General features: G+C 38.5%; 2 protein-coding genes across 4 annotated transcripts in view; both read left to right on the top strand.

Annotated features, from left to right (window-relative positions):
• Positions 1-8,927, top strand: part of LOC140945886 (pre-mRNA-processing factor 6-like) — a 28,614-nt gene extending 19,687 nt beyond the window's left edge. For 2 of the 3 annotated variants that reach the window (XM_073394946.1, XM_073394947.1), the window contains 9 exons: positions 797-847; positions 992-1,066; positions 1,544-1,607; positions 1,747-1,816; positions 2,503-2,570; positions 4,330-4,468; positions 5,264-5,314; positions 6,065-6,140; positions 8,042-8,926. In XM_073394946.1, coding sequence (XP_073251047.1) covers positions 797-847; positions 992-1,066; positions 1,544-1,607; positions 1,747-1,816; positions 2,503-2,570; positions 4,330-4,468; positions 5,264-5,314; positions 6,065-6,140; positions 8,042-8,200 — 753 coding nt within the window. In that variant the 3' untranslated portion in view covers positions 8,201-8,926. Of the gene's footprint in view, positions 1-796; positions 848-991; positions 1,067-1,543; positions 1,608-1,746; positions 1,817-2,502; positions 2,571-4,329; positions 4,469-5,263; positions 5,315-6,064; positions 6,141-8,041 lie in introns of all 3 variants that reach the window. The other variant, XM_073394948.1, reaches the window with a different exon arrangement.
• Positions 8,928-11,310: 2,383 nt separating this feature from the next.
• Positions 11,311-16,399, top strand: LOC140945917 (potassium channel subfamily K member 9-like). The gene is made up of 2 exons (XM_073394981.1): positions 11,311-14,121; positions 14,657-16,399. The coding sequence occupies exons 1-2, from the start codon at positions 13,836-13,838 to the stop codon at positions 15,316-15,318; spliced, it is 948 nt and encodes a 315-aa protein (XP_073251082.1). The 5' UTR covers positions 11,311-13,835; the 3' UTR covers positions 15,319-16,399.
• Positions 16,400-20,581: the final 4,182 nt, after the last annotated feature.

The raw sequence follows: 20,581 nt of genomic DNA, 5'->3' as shown, positions 1-20,581 counted from the left end.
TTCCCGCGCTTGGTATCCTTTATCTTTTCCCCCCCTTGTGAACCCGTCATCTTTTTCTCGTGCTTGGTACCCATTATTTACCCATAATCTATCTACCGCGCTTGGCATCCTGTTTCTATTTACCGTGATTTGCACCCGTAAACTCCAATTCCCGCGCTGCTGTTACCTTTTTCCCGCGCTTGGCACCCGTTACCTTTTTCCTGCGCAGCGCTTGGCACCCGCTATCTATTTCCCGCGGTTGACACCTGTTTGCCTTTTCCCGCGTTTGGCAGCCGTTATCTTTTTCGAGCGCTTGGCAAGGTGTAGTATGCTTCTGCTCAGGCCACGTGTGGAGGTAATAGAGAGAATAGAGAGAAAAAGTCGTTACTTCACGTTGCTATGGTAGCAAGATTTCTAGATGACAACAAACCGAAAACGTCACTAAAAAGTAAATGCGCACTGTTTCAAACTTCATAGATCTTATTCAATTTCATTTAATTTGTTAAGTGTTGGCGAAATTTTCTAGTGTTGGACCCGAAACGACCGTATCTAAGTTGAGCAAAGGAGAAAGAAAATTTTTGTGTAGTGTTCACGTACTCCTTAAAGCGGGTGTAAAAAAGAGTGGTACGTGTAAAGTTGTTGTTCTGGTTTTATAAACCTATTACCTTTTGGTCGTTCTCGTTGTCGTCGCTGTGGTCGTTGCTTAAGCTGCCTATTGTTGTGGTCCAGAAATTTTGCTACCATCTTAATGTGACGTCACTATTCTTCTCTCTATTTCTTCCAATTTTAATTTTTATCTTACTGTTCCATTTCCCAGGCCGAACGGTTATTGGACGAAGCTGTTCAAAAATATCCCGATTTTGCGAAGGTAAGAGTGACTAACAACTTTGAAGAACCACACTCGAATCAGAACAAATCCGTTGCATTGATAACTCTGTCTGCTGTAAAGCTTACTTTTATTTATTTATTTATTTATTTATTTATTTATTTATTTATTAATTATATATTGAAGTTATGGATGATGAAAGGCCAGATACAAGAAGAGTTAAATAACGTGGATAACGCAAGAGAAGCCTATAAGCAAGGGGTGAGTGTATAAGAAATTCGATCTTTATTCAGATACGTACTGGAGGACATAATCTTGATCTACTGACTCTATGCCCGACTGTTCAGCTGTCCTTATATCTGAGATTATAAAATCGGAAACCGGTCCATGCAAGGTATTGGATTAAACAATTGACATGATTTTGATACCCACCCGCAGCCGAAAATGTTCGAAAATTCTCCGAACGATGTCCGGAGGTCGCACGAACATCTCCTATTCTGCCAGACGTTCCGAAGATTTCCGAAGGAGATCTGAGGGTGTTTGGATTCTTGACAAACACCTCCTCAAACACAAACACCTAGTACTTAAGTACCTTCCAGTATAGTACTTTTTAGGTAAATTAAAAAAACCATTTATATTTAACAAATATATAATGTGCCGTCTTTACATTTTAATTTTCTACATGAATGAAACTATTTTACTTGACTGTGGACACCTACCTGTTTTCTTTTTTTGCAGACGAAAAAATGTCCCCGTTCCATTCCAATTTGGCTTTTATTAGGCAGGCTTGAAGAAAAAACAGGTATGAAAACCAAGATGTGCGAACGTTCATTCAAATCTTTAGCTTCTTCTTTGATACGTGGTCATTCCTAGTCCTAATAGTGGATTTCCCTTTCTTGTAGTTTAAGCATGTTAAGTCATTTCATTTCTCCTTTTTTCAGGCCTAACTACTAAAGCAAGATCTGTTTTTGAACAAGCCCGCCAGAAAAATCCTAAATGCCCGGAATTATGGTAAGATTAAAGTTTATCATAATGTTGAAAACGCTTAAGATGCGGAGTTGCGCCTGGCAAACGCTCTCCTCCATTTATCGTACGGTACAAACGCCCTTTTGGACTCGCTATAATTGGTTACAGATGTGTCCCGGCCACTTTTTGTATTTTGATTTAGTTATCTGAGGTTCTCAATGGGGTCAACCGTTGACAGCTGTCAAACGGCCTAAAATTCAACCGTCAAGCGTCAAAAATGCAGATTAATTATTTACCATCAATACGATTCAAGGAATTTCTATAATGTCATTATTTCAGTTCACCTAACGGGATTCTGGCTCCTGAAGAAACTCTAAACTGGAAAAACTAGTTCCCATGTTCTGAGAAACACTCCTTCTAGACATTACAAGACCTTTCAACTTGCTTATATCTGAAAATATTTCGAAATTCTATAGGTAAAAGGCCAAGACAACTTCCAAACCACAACAGCCAACATTTATTTATTCTCTTTGGCAAATTTAATTGAATAAAACTATAATCCTCATATAACTCACCGTTTGAGCACTGTTTCGTTTGGTTTGTTCAATTTAGATTTTCGCACATGTTCATATTGTCACATGCCTGTCACTTACCTGATTTTCCCCCTGGCTTTACTACAGTTATTCCTCCCATCGCTTTGCTCATTAATTTCTGGTTTCTGTTTGATGTAGGCTTGAAGCAGTTCGGATAGAAACCAGAGGAGAGCGTAAAGAATTTGCTCGGACTTTGATGGCAAAAGGTAACCATGCTGTTTCGTGAGCCAACCACTTGATTTTGAAGTAAAACTCTCCTGTCACCCTCTTTTTAACTTATTGGGTGTTTCACACGCACGTTGACAGGGGCCACGGGGGGGGGGGACTCCGCATATGAAAGGGTGGGGATGCTCGTCGTCTCGCTTAGGGGTATAAATTTCGGATTTTGGTCTCACGTAGGGTGTTCTGGGCAAAACGCCACCATATTTAGCCGTGAAGGTCTCGTTTAGGGTTGCACGTGAAAAAGTATCAAAATGTGTGTATTGACTGTGTTTTATAAACATGGTCTCTTTTAGGGGTTTAATTCAAAATTTCCGACGAGCATCCCCACCCCTTCGATATGAGGAGTCCCCCCCCCCCGGGACAGGGGCACCCAACGAGAATATAGTTCAAAACCACTTAAACATAGCATTGTTAAACGTATTTTAGTCAGTATTTGAACGGTAGATATAGGCATATTTTTTATCCCCTAAAAATTTTTCATCTGTTCGGATTTCCTAGCTGAAAGTCTAGTGATCTGAAAATTATAGGGATCAAAACTTACCTTTTCGAAAATTTCAGCCAGAAAAAAGGCTCCCGAAAATTCTAGCTGATCTTTTAAGGGTAAAAATCCGTTACAAATGGACAATTATACCATTTTGGGGGGCTTCGAAAATGCTAGGAGAGGCAAGCAAGCAAGAAATTTACAACAAATGTTCCGAAAATTCTAGATCTGAAATCGTCTTCCGAACAGATATTTTCCTTAAATTGGCGTTGGGTGCCCCTGATTGGGTCTTTCACACGCAACTTGAGCCTGTAAAGACACCTTTCCATTCTTCAAATGTCCCCAGTGGTGGGAAGCGTTGAGAGATGATTGTATTCAGAAGTATATACAAGTTTAATGGCCTGTTTACATGGAGGTGGGGGACCCCAAATAGGTGAGGTAACATGCGGCGGGTCACCCCACCTATCATGTAAACGTGATCAAATTAAAATGAGAGATTATGTGGACAGGCAGGTTACCTCACCTACCTGGGGTCCCCCACCTCCATGTAAACAGGCCCCAACTCTACTCAAGAATCCACTGGGTGACATGTCGAGAGTTCTTGTGTCTTCACGACTCTTTTAAGTGTTGATATTGTAGAAAAAGAAAAAAAAAAGATTCTCAATCCAAAATCGTGTTTTAGAGGGCTAGGGCAACACGTGCGGTTCACTGCTATTCAATCTGAGATCAGTGCGAATTTGGCTCATATTCGATGTAACAAGCTGTAACACTCTTGAGTGAAATAAAACAAAGAAAACAAAGAAGCCAACACAATGGGACCTAGGAAAATAATAGATATCAAAACAAAGAAAAACTTCGGTGGTTCTTAAACCGAGGTAAACCTCCTATGTATTATAATTTGAAGTTAATGATAAGTAAACAAAGGCCTGTATGATGGTCTGCTACCATGAAAGCAAGACGTCACTAAACAGTTAGTGGACTAAGAGCTTTATGTGCGTGCCCTTGTTTACCCTTGATCTGCCCAATTCTTAGCCTGCGAACGGCAGACGTTTCCCCTCGCTCATCGCCCCTGACGGACGTTTCGCGGCGATGAGCGAGGAGAAACGTCTGCCGTTCGCAGGCTACCCAATTCTACTATAGTACACCCTGAGGGGAGGGTAGAAGAGGAGAGTTGCTGTAGGTAGACTGTTAACTTATAAACACGATTTCCTTTGATGAAAGTTATTCAAAGAAGTTGAGCAATCCTTGTCTCCTTATTTCAGCTATGCAAGATTGCCCTGCGTCTGGAATTCTTTGGGCGGAAGCCATTTTCATGGAGAGCAGACCTCAGAGAAAAACAAAGAGTGTGGATGCACTTAAAAGATGCGAGCATGATCCGCACGTACTTTTAGCAGTTGCCAGGTAGAAGTTACATCGATTGGAATTGTTCGGGGTAACTGATCTTAAGGCAGACGCTTAAGCCAGCAAGATGACACGGGTAGACTTAATGAACGGGTTTTTAAAACCACGTAATTAGGCGGTCGCACTTTATGCGCAGTCCTGTTCCATAATAGCTCTTTTAAGTACCCCCTCTAACAATTCGGCTGATTTATAATGGTAATCGAACTGAGTGGAGTGCAATTTGGTCTCAAATCATACGCGTGGTTTCAAAATCGAACGAGCGCGCAGCGCGAGTTCGATTTGAAATCACAAGTATGATTTCAGACCAAAATTGCACGACACGAAGTTCAATTACCACTTTATTACATCCATTTTGAAATCGCAGAATTTAGTCAGTACTAATATTTTATCGATCGAGTAGCCGGTTTCTTAAAAGCGGAAACTGAAAGGCTTTTTCATCTCATTTTGTACTCGAAACAGAAATTATGCGATATAGAACAAAAATGGTGCGATTTAAAACAGAAATGATGCGATTTAGAACATGAATGACGCAATTTGGAACAGATGCGATTTAGAGCAAAAAATGGTGCGATTTAGGAATAAATCACACTGCTGAGAGCCAATCAGATTGCACGGATAGCCAGTGATTTCAAAGTGGATGTAATAAAGCAACAGAACGGGAACGTCATTTGACGACGGGAAAGCGCGCGGAAAGGACTAAACATGACCTCCGTTATAGTTAGCGGAAAGAAGGGCTGGGCTGGTGAATTTGACACAATTACTGGTTTGTGCTAACGTTGATTTTATTGTTTTTAGGTTATTTTGGAGTGAGCGAAAAATAAACAAAGCGAGAGAGTGGTTCAACAGGTACTGTGTCTTTAAGCAAAACGAACGCCCATCCTTAGGACGTTATGAACAGCAACTCGAAGTTTGTGTTTCGTTTGCTAGAATACTTTCTGCTTAACACAACAAATATATCGGTACTTTTTATACTGATTATTCAGTGGGATCAGAGCACCAAAGATCAACCTTCGGTTGTAATTCATGACGTCCTCAGAAAGATCGCCTTCCAAAAGAGTATTTTTCAAAGATGCTTTTGGTTAATTTTTATTCCCAAATGTGGGGTTGCCTTGTCGGTTATTACAGTAAAAGCCTGCGACTAAGAACCTGCAATTTCCCAAGTTAGCGTAAACTGGTTCTTACATAAATAGTAATTAGCACAAATTTAAGCTATTTAAGTTCTTAAATAGGTTCTTATTTTCTAAAGAAAAAATATTTTGTAGCTAAGAGCATTTAGTGATATTCAGCTCATTCCTTATATAAAATCTGCATGCTGCATGCACATTGCAGTTGGAGCGATAAGGCACTTTTATCTCCAAAGAGGAACCTTAATGTTGACTTATCTTATTTGATTGATTGTACAGAATTTTTTAAATAGATTTTAGAAAATAAGAACCTATTACAAATCTTAGGCGAAACAGGTTCGTGTATAGAGGGGTTCTAACTGATAAATTTTAGCGTAACAGGTTCTAAAAAGCCAGGTTCTTGCTCGCGGGTTTTTGCTGTATTCCACACTTGGGCACACTTATCAATCAAGAGTTTGATGTGTTTCCTAAGGGCTGTTAAACTCGACCCAGATCTCGGGGATGCTTGGGCCTCGTTTTACAGATTTGAACTACAACATGGAACTGAGGTTAGTCAACGATAACCTGTTTATTCTCGACCTAACTTGACGTATTTCTCCTTCAGCAGCATGTTTAAAAGTAGCAATATTGAAAACTTGGGACGACTCAGTTTTGAAAACACTGGCTTTAGCGAGTGTTTTTGAATTACGGGCTGTCAATCAAAAACTTGACAACGGTCTTCCATTCGTTGAAATGCAATTAGTGTAAAAAAAATGAGGTGAGTACAAGGTGGAACATCGTTCGTAGGTTTTATCACTTGTTTATGTATTGGGTGTATTACTCTGCTAATTACAGCTGCGGTGAATCACTGCAATGAATCTGTTATCTCCTGAAAGTCGTGTTCGAGAACTAATTGCACGTCAGTACAGCTGCCGCGTTCTTTGTCTCATATGAAGACGTTATTACCCAAAGATTTGTTAAAGGTGTTTGCGTAGGATGCTACTGTGGTGTATGTGCCAAAGAAAACATTGTGAGTGTGGCTACACGTGAGCTACATCCTGTACCCACGCGTGGCGCCTACTCGTCTCGCCCACGCGAAACACCTGCGAGATCAGGAATGTAGTCAAACGTAACAAACAAAATGTTAGTTTGATTTGCTTACAAGAAGTCCGCGCGAATATCACTGACAGTAGTATTTACGTCCCCTGTTTACGGTAAATAGTTAACGTTGAGCTAATATCATAAACGGTTTTTACAAACTCAATCAAAGCTATTTCAATGAAGGATAATGACAATTACAGAGCCTTAAATCAGAATCGACTTCAGAATAAGATACTTGTTGGAAGTATTATACAGCCAGAGGAAGGCTTAAGAAAGAAATAAAAAAAGCTACATGGCCAAGTTCCATACAACGATTTCATGCTGTTTGGAGTTTAGTACCGGATGAACCACCCTTTCAAGTGCTTGATTTAACTTATAAAATAAGAGGAATTCGCCAAATTCCGTGGTATCGTTAATCTGATTTTCAATCCTTATTCACCGTCGTGATTTCCTTTGTTTTCTTGCCGTTAATTTTTAACAACTGTCACCCCAAAGCTTCATGTTCCCATATCAGTTTCGTCTGTTAAGAGATCGTAATGTGAATTAGTTTAAAAACGTGTAGGTACTTTCAATATAATAGAGCTAAAAATCAAATGAAAAGTTGTTCTTGTATTAAATCCGAAGTTGCGGCTTAGACGTAGAAAAATATTTTGTCGTTTGTCGCAAGCCTTTGTTAACCAAATAACTTTGTTATCGCACTGGAAATTCTGTGTATCAATGAATAACCCACAAAACTCTGCGATTATAGACACTATATGTGAGAAGTTTGTTTTTAGTTTGTACTTTCCATGCAGGAGGTCGACGACTTGCGTCGCTTCTGTTTTACTTTAATTGTTGTTATCTGCACTGAACACTTTTAAGTTGAGGTAGTTTTGATTGAAATCGGTGAGAGAAATTTATCGCATCATCAATTTTAAATGGACGCTTTCTATCTTCAAATCAGACATCTTCTTTGGCACATCGGTTTACTCGATACGATTTGTCGGCGCGATCTGTCGGCCTAACAGAAAGGACTATTTACGTGTTATAATTTATCGCGCCGACATTTTTATCTAACGGGAAAATACCACGATAAAAATCTGCCTCAACCGATTCCTAAAATCTGTTACAACAGGTGTTAAATTTTGAAAATTGTTTTGCTTTTTGTGTTCGCTATATGTTTGTTTTTTCAAATCGATCCATATCGGGTCGACAACCCGTCGTACCGTGTATCCGTCCTTAAGTATAGGTACACGCTCTTTCGTTCAGACATCTTTTAATTTTTGGAGACGTCTCCGCACAGGCCGCTTTTTCAGGTCAAAACTGCTGAGAGCTGCGATGAGGGCAAACTGTATATTTATTTATTTTTTTCCGTTTCCTTTTTTCCCAGGCCCAACAAGAGAGTGTTATGCAGCGGTGCGGTCTGGCCGAACCACATCACGGAGAGAACTGGTGCGCAGTGTCCAAGGCTATTCCAAACTGGAGACTTCGAACAAAGGACATTCTGCCAATTGTGGCTAAGTCTTTAAAACCCATTGAAAAAGAGTAGAAACAAATGTAGACAGATAAGTTATACGTTATAGGTAGTGTTTGTAGATCACATGCAAAACGTCTTCTCAGTGTAGAGACTGTGTAAGGCTTTTGTAAAAGATAAAACGCGCGCGTCCTCATTGTCTCACGCGAACCAACCTTGACCACATTCATGCGCAACTTTGACGAGAGCTTTTGGTTTCTGTCGCTTCAGCACTGAAAAGTGTAGTTGTTTATTTATGATTACGGAAGCGGGCTATTGATTTTTGTAACTTTTTTGTGGGTGTTCGGTTTTTTCCCTATGAATTTCTGTAAAGTGGAATTTTCTTTCTTCTGTTTTCGTGGCCTTTTACATTAAACACAGGAGGATAAATTAGTCAGTTAACCATGCTGAAGAAGATCTGTGAATGACAAAGGTATGCAAGTGCGGTTTCTGTATACAATGACTAGGAGTAATAAACATTTTGGAAAGAAGAAACATTTAACTGTTCAATAGTAATTACCTCTTATGGCGAAGTTTACTGAAGTGTCTTTATACCAAAACCCATGTGTTTTTTTCTTTTGTTTGTATTTTCTTTTTACCATCTCTAAGCGACACCAACGACTTAGAAAACCCATTTAAGAAATGGGAACGCCAAGCGATTAACGCATGTAATCGTGCGACGGTCTTTATTGAGTAACTGGGTTGGCGTAAAAAGTGGCGCGAGATATACTATTCAACCAAAAAGTGTAGCAATAAAACTGCTTCACGGAGCTCTTCGAAACCTCTAATGACATTCGTTCTTCCTGCCCCGGAGCTCTGTTTTTCCTGGGTTAGGGTTCGCTGTTTCCCTTGTTTGCTTGTGGCTGTTACTATTAAATAAGGAAAATTTGTGGAACAAACCAGACCTTTTCCGCTTGCTCAACATTTCCTTTTTTCTCATGACTGTTGTCTTTGATTGAACAGAGTTTGACTAAATTGAATGTTGGTCACTCTTAAAGTATAAAGGTATTCATCGCTTCTATTGCGTGCGACGCAGAACAACCAAAGCTACCTTTTTTTTTACAAGGGCCTGTTCTGACAATCTTTTGCGCGTTTCTTTTCATGTTTTAGTTGACATGTACCATTTCATTTTGTCTCGATGCTATTGACAATCCTTCTAACGCACTTAGAATACGTACATGTGCTGTGTGCTTCTAGCGGCAGCGACCTTTTTAATTTCGCCAAAGTTTCTATGGTATTTGCGCTAAAAATATAATATTTTCCACAGCAGATGCTAATGCACATGTCGAACGCACTTTTGATTAATCGGCGATTACTCCTAGCAATACAATAGTATGCGTGAGATAAAAGAATTTCAGAATTGCAAATAACCTGGATAATAGAAAAGTGATCTTATCACCCTATAACTGACGTCGATTTACCATTAAGAATGTTCAACTTAGGGTTCAAAGTTTTCAGTTTCCTCAAGTCGCGTTGTCAAACTGAACTTTTATTGCAATTATCTTATTTTGCGTTAAAAGTGTTTGATGGTTTTGGCAAATTTAGGTGGTGTTTGTAATTAATGCTCTCGTAGAAGTTTATTTCTTAAAAGCTTAGACGTCACCTTTTTTATAAATTGCTCCACTAAATTTTAATTATAGAGAATAACCAAAAGGATTAATTAAAATTTGTCCTTAATTGCATGTGGTTTGAAATATCGTGGACGCTACGCTTAAATAATAAACGATCAGTGCTTTGTGGAGTAAATATTCTAGAAATTTGACAATTGAAAATATTTTATTTTGCGGCTGTTTTTATGAGGCCAGTTGGTGTTTGTTATATAAATACATATTGTTGGATTTTTAGAGAGGTAACTCCATCATAATCACAGTTTACAGCACAGAAAACCGTACCGTAGCAAAATGCTGCTCACTGGTTTTCATTTCAATAGTTGCGCGTAAGGATATCGTCCACAGACTCAAATTTTGGGGGCTTTCCTTCGTTATAATTTGAACCTTAGAGGTGAGGGTCGAAAACATCTGTTTATGTGTCAGCAAAATATTACCCGCCTTAAGTGAGGGACGCCTTATTAGAAATCGTCACAACAGTCAGAACCACCTTGTGCGGAATAATAGTGAACAGTGCCACAGGAAATTAGGGTTCAATAGCTTTTATTTGTATAGCGACGCGTATTAGGCTTTTGTAATTTAGCTCACAGACTCAATAGTATCAAGCACCCTATTAGGCCATTTTTTTTTTCACGATCAAGTCCGGCAATTTACTACTCCTACCAGAATCAATAGCTTTTTGTTTTCTTGTGCAAATTAGGGCTGTTGTTATTTAACCTCTAGGAAGACCAAATTTACAGTGCGACTACTCGAAGCGGGCCACTGGAAAGAAGATTATCCAATCACAACGTTTTTTGAAAACAAAAGATTTTCAACTTTTTTGTAAACTGACCAATAAACTGCAAAGTTCAACTATGCAAGCGTTGAAAACTTTAAATCCGTTTGAACTTGCCTGACCTCTCAGAAAACAGCCCTCAAATTTATAAATGTTATTGGTCCTTTTGCAAAAAAAACTTGAGAATCTTTGGTTTTCATAAAACGTTGTGATTGGCCAATCTTCTTCCAAGTGCCCCTGTTCCAGTAGTCGCACTGTAAATATGAAAGAAAACGGAAAGGATTTTGCTATTACGTAGTGGTTGTAATGGGAGGCTATCGGCAAATGGCCTATAGCTTGCAATTAATAGTCCGCATACTTTAGAATTTAATCCACAAACAAAATTTGTAACTTGTTGATAAAGCGTAGTGAATATTAATGGCCACTAACATTTTTTTTTATTGACTACTGAGTGCAAAATTTCGAACAGTCTTTTTGTTTTCGTTTGTCTGCATTCGGACATGCCGGATTTTAATCTGATTATTTATGGCGTTTTTAACTTTGGATATGTACTTTATCGAATAGATAAAGGTCATGATGATGATCATCTTCTTCGTAATCATCATCATCATCATAAAAATCATAAGAGGACCATTTGCACTATGACGTCGTTTTACTTCTACTGTCAGAGACCACCAGGGTCTGTTACTAAAAACATTGCTAGAATATGAAAGGTAAAACGAAATGGGTTGTAATAGTACTAGGAAAAATGAAAATATACAATACGTCAGGTCGTGTTGTATTCGTGAGTTCTCGTTTTGATTTCCTATTCAGTCGTCCATGCGTGTTTTCATGTTAAACTGGCATATATATGTGCGTCCTCTTGTTCAATTCACGCGCAGTATGGAGGGCTAGGACTGAATTCGTATCCCGCTTTGTGTTCTCGTTTCAAATTCGTACCCAGTCGTGCAGTGTTCGTGTTTATTTCGTATCCCTTTCATATGCTTTCGTGTTCAGTTCGTATCCCTCATGTGTTTTATTTATGTGGGGTCTGAAGACTTCGTGTCAATTTCGTATCCAGTCGTGCGGTTTTCGTGTTTATTTCGTATTCTTTTCACGTGGCTTCGTGTTCAGTTCGTTTTGCGCTTGTGTTTCATTTTTGTTGGTTCTGGAAAAATCGTGTCGAATTCGTATCCAGTCGTGCGGTGGTCGTGATTATTCCGTACACTTTTCAAGCGGTTTCGTGTTCAGTTCGTAACCGCTTGTGTTTTTTTTATGTGGGGTGTGAAAAGTTGGTGTCAAATTCGTATCCAGTTGTGCGGCGTTCGTGTTTCTTTCGTATCCTTTTGATGCGGTGTCGTGTTCAAAGTCGTATCCTGCTTTTGTTTCATTTGATGTGAGGTCCGGAAATCTCGTGTCAAGTTCGTATGCACTCGTGCGGTGTTTTCATGTTCAGTTCGTATCCCGCTTGTGTATCATTTATGTGGGGTCTGAAAAGTTCGTGGCAAAGTCGTATCCAGTCGTGTGCATTCGTGTTTATTTCGTATTATTCACCTGTGTTTTCGAGAATGTTTTCGAGTACAGTTCGTATTCCGCTTGTGTTTAATTCATGTGTGGTCATGGAGTTTATTTTGAATTCGTGTCGCGCTTTGTTTGCATATTCGTTTCAAATTCGTTTTCAGTCGTAGTAGCTCGCATATAATTCGTAAACACTCGGCAAGGGGGTTTCAGTTTAATTTATATCCAGTCGCGTGTCGTGTCAATTTCGTGTCTTGTTCGTACGGTTTCGTGTTTTTCTTCGTCAGTTTCCTCTTGTGTTTATTTCATGTGTGGTTAAAATGGGTTCGAGCTGAATATGTATCCTGCCGTGTTTGTTCGTAACGAATTCGTTTCCAGTCATGTTAACTCAAGGGCAATTCGTAAACATTCGACTTAAATTCGTATCCATTCGTGTAGGTTCGTGTAAATATCGTATTCTTTTCGTGCCATTTCGTGTTCAGTGGCGCAAATTTGGGCCCTGACAAAAAAACAAAAGCGAAAGTTTTAATTTTAGATTTTAATGAAAACGACCCTTTTTAATTTGCACCATCTAATTTTTCCAGCACACTTCAGCGTCAGTGTTCTAACCAAACAGAGGCATGTACAGAGCCCCTTGTAATTATCAGGATATTTTGACTTTTTGCCTGTTGGCACAAAATTCAGTGGCAATGTAAATTGGCAGCTCTTCGAGTTGTCAAATCCTTGTCATATTTAAACAACAGAAGGAATTTTGATTCGCTGCATATTCAAGTTATACTTGCTATAAACTAGGTGTTGATTAAACGAAAATGATAATGTACAGGCAAGAAAAAATGAAAACATTTAAGTTTATGAGATTTATAGGGGGTGAAATGTGGCGATAAAGAAAAACAAAACATGGAGCACTGTTCACAGCAGGTAAATCCCTTACTTTACTCGCGGTGCTAAAACTTGAAATTGCTTCAACCACATTGTCACGTCTTACGTGATTTTGTGTTTAGAATAAGCTATGATCGAAATTTCAAATAAAACCACTTCAAATACTGCTTGTAATATTAATGTCAACTCAAAGGTGACATAGTTAACGAGTGAATTTATTATATGCAAAGTAGTAATTTGTTTTTATGAGTTTAAAGCGTCCTTTTCAGATTTTTTTCGTCAATGACACATTAGGTCGATTTGATTGAACACCAAGGACAAAACATGTTTGTGGAAATAGCTAAGATATAAGTGCAGAGCTTGATTCGTTTTCTGATTAAAACTGTGGCTTTATTTTAACCACTGAAATATGTTGGGTACCATGGCAACGTGTGTGTTCAACACAAATGCAACATTCAATTATCCTATTCAAATCTATTGAGGATTGCTTTAAAAACAGTCCTTCGAATCTCCTATAGCGGCGAACGGATGGCAATTTGTTGAAAATATTCCTCGCTCTATTGGCAAAGTTTCTGATTATTGTTTTTGTGGCTTAATCATTTCTTGACAAAAGATCTCGTTTGGAAGTCACCTTTAATGTAGGCGTGGCCTAAAGGGTATTTGACATCATAGCTAGCATCTGGTCGGCAGCTAGCCTAGATTCGTTTGAAAACAGCACAATACGCCTTAAATTTGTAATTGCTTCAAATTAGTTCTTAAGGACAACCAATCGGAACATAGTTCGAGAAGCATTGAGCAGGGCTTTGCGGGCGCAAACCACCGTCCATCCGTCTACAGAGAAAAAAAATACGCGCCAAGCGAAATTCATTCATTGGAGTGATCGGTGGATGGTAAATATGAGCAGACGGCCGAGATGAAGACCCAGAATTTACGCACGATCTTGCTAACGATTTGTTCCCTGTCTTATCTGCTTGTCGGGGCGGCTATTTTTAGTGCTCTTGAATTTGACTACGATCAGGAAATGCAGAAAAGTATGAAAAAGATCCACAAGACGCTTGTAAAGAAGTACAACATTAGTGAGGAGGATGTGAAATTGTGGCTTAAATACCTGGACAATAAGGCGAATATCGACGCGGATCTTTATCAGTGGAGCTTTGCCGGTTCGGTGTATTTTGCTACCACGGTTATTACAACTATAGGTAAGGTGAATTTACTTGGCTATCAAAGTGGGGGCGATATGTTGCGTTTAATCCTCGCCAGAAATTAGCTTGATTGGACGCAATACTCACAAGGTAGATAGCAATTAGTACCGCGTTATGGAGCAAAGTCTTTTAAAGTGAGCTCATAAACTAGACTGGCACCTGTTTGGACACTCGTCATTGACTAAGTATTATAGCTATAGCACGTAGTTTCGTCTTAAAGCACTAAGTCAAGGCCTGCACTTGTAAAAGAAAGGAGGAAAAGACACCTTCTTAAGCGAAATTCAAAGGAAACCAGCCCGCATTGTCGCAGAAACACGTCCCAACCCGCTTCCTTAAGCAATTTCCGCGAAATAATTGAACTACGATACAAGCAAGAAGGGATATTTCCTTTTCGAAGTTTATTTCTCATAATAAACAAACGCCCGCGAGAAATGCGTATATTGTCGAAGTTTGAGAGCTTTGTTCAAATATTTTGTACATCCACATGCTTAAATTTGTACTAACTTGAAGTTCTGTCTCGATATATTTTTAGGTTATGGCCACACTGTCCCCAAAACAGACCGTGGAAAAATATTTTGTATGATATACGCGGCGGTGGGGATCCCTCTCGCACTTACGATGTTTCAAGCTATCGGCGAGCGTCTTAATACCTTCCTAGCGCATATGTTTCGTCGGGTGAAGAAAAAATTTGGGATGAAAAACACTGAAGTTTCGAACACAGCAAACATGGTGGTTCTGTTCGGATTGTTTTGTATGGTTGTTACCGTTTGTTCGGGCGCTTTCATATTCTCACATTACGAAAAGTGGACGTATTTTCAATCACTCTACTATTGCTTCATAACCGTAACAACCATCGGTTTTGGAGACTATGTGGCGTTGCAAGACCCTCAACGATTCAACGACACCTACGTGGGTATATCCCTTCTTTTTATCTTCTTTGGTTTAACTATCGTAGGATCAGTGATGAACCAGTTAGCATTGAGACTATTAACTGCTAGCCAAACCAAAGAACCTACAGAGCAACTTATCCACGAGGGGCCTCGGTGCGACAAGTGCGCGTCGTTCCGCTCTATCCACAACTTTGAACAATTCGAGCCGTATTTGGATAATTCGTCCACGTTACTTAAGAACTTCGAAGAAGAAATTTCGTTTACGACGTACAAGGGATTACACAGAAAACGGGCGTCAATTTGATGCCGTTTACATATTCAAAAAACGTGATGCAACAGTATTATCCGGATAGCTTTAATCAAAACGGTGAGAGAATTTTTCAAGATATAGAATATTTTTCGACAAAATAAACAGAAAATTAATTTTCGTAGTTTGATTAGTTACGCAGAGGCCCGTCTTTCTCACTTTGCAAAAGATTAAAAGGGAACTTGATTTAAAGCGTACATTCATGGCATATAAATGTTATAAGCGGGTAAGGGATGTAAACTCGCTGCAATAAACCCAAAACAACCACAATTATAATTGGCAGATTTTTAGTTGTTAGCAACACGTTTAAGACTAAGAGGCGATTTCAATGTGGTGAGTAACGTGGCATGATTATTTAAAATGCGGTGAAGAATATAGATATGAAATTTAGGATACTTTTGAAAGTAAAAATCGCGTACACGATATTATTCACGTCGTATTTCGATATTTCCCTCACCACCTGTTTACCACAGCATGAAAGTTTAATTAATGAAATTCATTTGTATTTGGGCAAATTTATCTCACACCAAAAGAAAAGAAATACCGCGCGAAGTAGCCTGACAAGGCTCACAGAAAAATAACGGAATAAACGGCAATAGTTTTTTCGCCTGCTCAGTTAGGTCATACTTATGAGAGAAAGACCGTTTAAACAGGAAAACAAATATGCTGCGAGGCACGCCCGATGTTAACAGAATCAGGAGATAGTTTTGTGAATATTTTATGTATCTCTTTTTTTTTCACACAAATGAGCGTCTTTCTTCGGCAGGCGACAAAGTTTTTTGTATGTTTTCTACCGAAGAAATAACTAGTTGTTACAATTCATGATGATATATAGCGAGATCTTTCATTTTTATGTAAATATTAAAGTTTATCTTTCAACGCTTATTTCTAAGGAATATTTTTTATAGTGTACAATAAAAGTGTTTTCACAAAGTAATTGAACTTTAGATATTTGAACTGAAAATAGTGAATTCGTGCAAGATTAGCTTAACCTCACATCGAAATTTAACTGCACTGTGACACATGTATGGAAGAAAAAAAGAAAATAATGTAAAATTAAAACTTTTTACAAAACAAAGCGTTTGTCAGGTTTTGTTATTGTCTTTGTTTTTGCCCGGCGGTGTTTCGGATGTGAACTCAAGTAGGTTGTGCCGATTCGGTCTTTATTTGGCGTTTTTTAATACTCCATATATCGCTATCGTCATTCCAGTCTTTCCTCGTGTGGGGACGAAAGACCCTACAACTGATACCTGAGCAGTATCGTTTAACTTCAGGCAAACAATCGATGTTTAGGGGGAGGGCGGGGGCGCATCGATATTTCAGAAAAACCCAAATATGGATGATATCGAGTGGAGACTGGCCCTCTTACTGGACATGTAAATACTTTTTGAGTACCCCTCCAAGCTTTTCAAATTCACGCGGCAAGATACATGTTTTCTAATTTGTAAACGCAAATTTCATTTTCAAAGCCTAATGTTTGCAGAGTTGAAAAACTGAGCTATGGAGCGTAAACCCGGCTGAAATCTATGCTTTCCCCCCTTGCTTTTCATATTCTTGTTTTAATTTAATTTTCTTTTTTTTTTCAATTATTATGGAATGTATTTTTTTGGCTCTCTCTGTTTCTGTTTTTTTAATATCAATGTCAAACCTTGTGCATAATTTTTGGTGACGTTATTTAATAGACTGTCACCCAAGCGAAGACACCTAAAATTCTTCATAAAATTCTTCTAAATGAAATGTCTTTAAAGACGACAAGTGGTGTTGCCAACAATTTTTAGTTTAATAAGCATCCTAGTCAAGTGACAGATTTTTAACTTGCTTCTAGTCAATGTACAATGTCCTTTGCAGCCAAATACTTTTCCTAAAGTTCCATTGGTCTCGTAACGTGAAATTCGGTGGTAAACAAATAGCGAGAGACAAAGTCATATGAGAAAATTTTCGCCAATTTTTGGGTACCAAAGAGCTATAACAGTCTTGGAAATAGCCTTTTTTAGTGACGTTGAGAAGTGCAAGAAACTTTTGCCTTTAAGTGTTAAGCAAACAAAGCAAATGCTCTCATTAGACAATCTTAATGCCTTAATCACCATAATGCTAAAGAGACATTTAGTATTGTACAACATGAAATAATATATTTATTCGGGGGAGGTTCTATTTTTCTCCAAAAACTGCACATTTTAAGCAAATATTCAAATGTTGCTGAGAATATACCCACAGCTTAATGAGGATTTTTTGTTTCTTTGCGATCGTTTTGTTTCTCAGCGATGTTATTTGCCATCCTGGCATTAATTATTCATCGTTCTGCCTGTAGGTTTTAAAATGAAAAACCAAAATGTGTAAACAGTGTATATTTTCAACACATTTAATTGCAATGTGATGCACAGCCATTCTTAAGTCGCTTTGTTTCGTTCAGGATAAAAGCGACAGACCTTTTGTCAATAGGTAGCTACTCTGATATAAATTTTGGTGCTGTGACAGCCCTCTTTGATGTAACGTGTTAAAAGACCTGCATCCTTTCACGGACATCACTTAAATAACACAATGCCAAGTTTTCGTTTCTAAGTCTTTAAAGGTATAATCCTTGGTGAACTAACCCTCACTCAGCCCTCACTTGATAAAAATATCGCTTTAATTTTTCTTTTTCAGACTTTTAATAACAAGTCAAATGCCTTCATTTTTTTATCTCCTTCGAAAAAGGCAAATAAATTGTCACAGTGGGAATCTACAATCAGCTGAAAATTCATATTACTTTTGCAATTAATTTCTGCTCGTGTCCATATTTATTCAACCCCGGCCTTGGTCTATTTTTTTCTCCGTGGTGTCTTTTAGCTTGATCGTCTGACGGTTTTCGACAACTTGAATCGAAATTGAGAGGAAATGTGGCCTGATATTCTTTATTCAGAAAATTATATATAACTTTAAACTAGATTCGACGTTTTGGCAGAACTACTATGCACGAACATTTATAGTTGTGTCAGTCCAATCGCTGCATTTGCAAGCAAAGATGACAAAAAATTTAAAATGTACTTGCTGCCAAAATACCTAATTCCTGTTGAACATACTTTTTTTTGCTGAGTAACGGCAAGGCATGTTGTAAAATAAGTTTGCAAATTTTATGTGTTTTATGCCCGTATACGGTAAAAAAAAAGATTAAGGTAAACGCTTCATCGTCGAAAGCTTTGAACAGATAATACCAGATTATATTTTACGATTAAAATTTTATTGAAAGTATTAAATGGGATAATATTTTAAAACCTCCTATTTAAGGAGATTTATTATGCTGCAAGTGTGATAATCCTAGTAAACGCTCTAATTTTTAGCCTGCACCTACAAACTGCAACTAAACACAACAGCAAACAGATGGCCAGTTTGAAAGCTAAGCGGTAATCCTTTTTTTGCAGTTTGTCCAAAACAACATGACACAACTTCAACTAACAAATTCCAAAACTCAGAGCAAAAAAATTTCAAACTACCCAAGTATATCGTTCGAATTACTCGAACTTCATCAGCGATGTAAAATGAGGTTAGGTTACGTAACAAAAACTTGATATTGTTACCGTACTTAATTATTCCCCAGGGGAGGCGCCAACGTCCCTATTCAGAGAGGCGTTTCTTTGTTTGATGGCGATGGCTTTCTGTTACGTAACCTAACTTAATTTTACCACAGGTAGCCCAAGCTCCAAATATGAGCATCGGCGAGCATCGGCATTGTTGCGTAACATTCAAAATATAAGGATTTGTATGGGAAAAAAACCTATCGTTTCTGTAACCTACGAAAATGAAAGGATTTCAATAAAAAAACAACTTACCTTACTTAAAATGTGTGTTAGGTCTCTAAAACGGCCATAAATCGACCCGTGGACCACACAGGAGAGACGTAACACACACTTTAAGTAAGGTAAGCTGTTTTTTATTGAAATTCTTTCATTTTCGTAGGTTACAGAAACGATAGGTTTTTTTCCCACACAAATCCTTATATTTTGAATGTTACGCAACATTTCGAGCTTGGGCTAGCTGTGGTTCCAGGCGTTCAGATAGTAGAGCTCGGCGGTAAGTGGGGAGCAAGTTAAGTTGTACACCGGGAAAACAGCGGGGTAGGGGAACGGCTAAATAGTCTTCCCTCGTTTTTTTTTTTTCTTCGTGAATTTTTCCCCCGCGCTCTACTATCTGGAACAGGCTAGTACTTCTAGGAGCGTCTCACAACTTGGGGCAAGCAAAGGCCACGTTGTTTTCACCTGACTTTTAGACACATGCATTGTAGAGAACTTTTTACCACTATTTTCTAGACTACTCTGTGTGAGTACACTTCCGAAATAAGGTTAAAAGGAGTGAAAAAGGAAAGGAAATCTCATTGTGAAACCGTCCGATCAGCTTCCAGTCTACACTTTCTTCTAACTCTTTTGTGGAATTTCTGTAATTAAGATTCGCAAGAAAATTGGGTATAAATATCACCTAACCCGTGAGAAGTCACCGTGACAAGAATACATGGCAGTTGCTCGTTCTGAGGTATGCTACTATTTAACGAAATCACAGGTAGCTCAAGTTCGAAATATGAGCATTGGCGGGCATCGGCATTGTTGCGTAACATTCAAAATATAAGAATTTGTATGGGAAAAAAACCTATCGTTTCTGTTACCTACGAAAATGAAAGAATTTCAATAAAATACAGCTTACCTTACTTAAAATGTGTTTTACGTCTCTCCTGTGTAGTCCACGGGCCGATTTATTGCCGTTTTATGGGTTTTTATGTAAACGGTTTTCTCTCCGCATAAGCAGGGGTACCCAACGACCGTTCTCTGTAACGTATCTGTTCGGAGAAGCAAATATTGCCTAGAATTTTCTATCACTTGAGGACGGCTAAAAATTGCTGTATGACCGAAGCTTTTCCAATAAGTCCGCTACTATTTTCTGAAGTTTAATTTTTCACATTTTATTTCCCAGGTTAGGCTATTTTCGTAGTAAAAAGGAAACCTAAAATTTTCGGATTCAAAAATGCGATGTAGAGAGGAATTAGAAAAATTCTCACTTTCGTACAACGTTAAATTGCATCTAAAATTTTCGGTAGAGTACTACTGGAGTCCTAATAATTTCGAACAGACTCAAGTTGCCCCAGGATGACCGAACAGCTACAAATCAGGGGCACCCAACATCAATTTTCGGAAAATATCTGTTCGAAAGACGATTTGAGATCTAGAATTTTCGGAACATTTGTTGTAAAATTTCTTGCTTGCCTACCTCTCCCAGGATTTTCGAACATGCATCT

This window comes from Porites lutea, chromosome 8, assembly GCF_958299795.1.
Source record: "Porites lutea chromosome 8, jaPorLute2.1, whole genome shotgun sequence".
Taxonomy (NCBI): Eukaryota; Metazoa; Cnidaria; class Anthozoa; order Scleractinia; family Poritidae; genus Porites; species Porites lutea.
The sequence above is the reverse complement of the archived record's forward strand: the minus strand, read 5'-3'. Positions and strand labels throughout refer to the sequence as shown.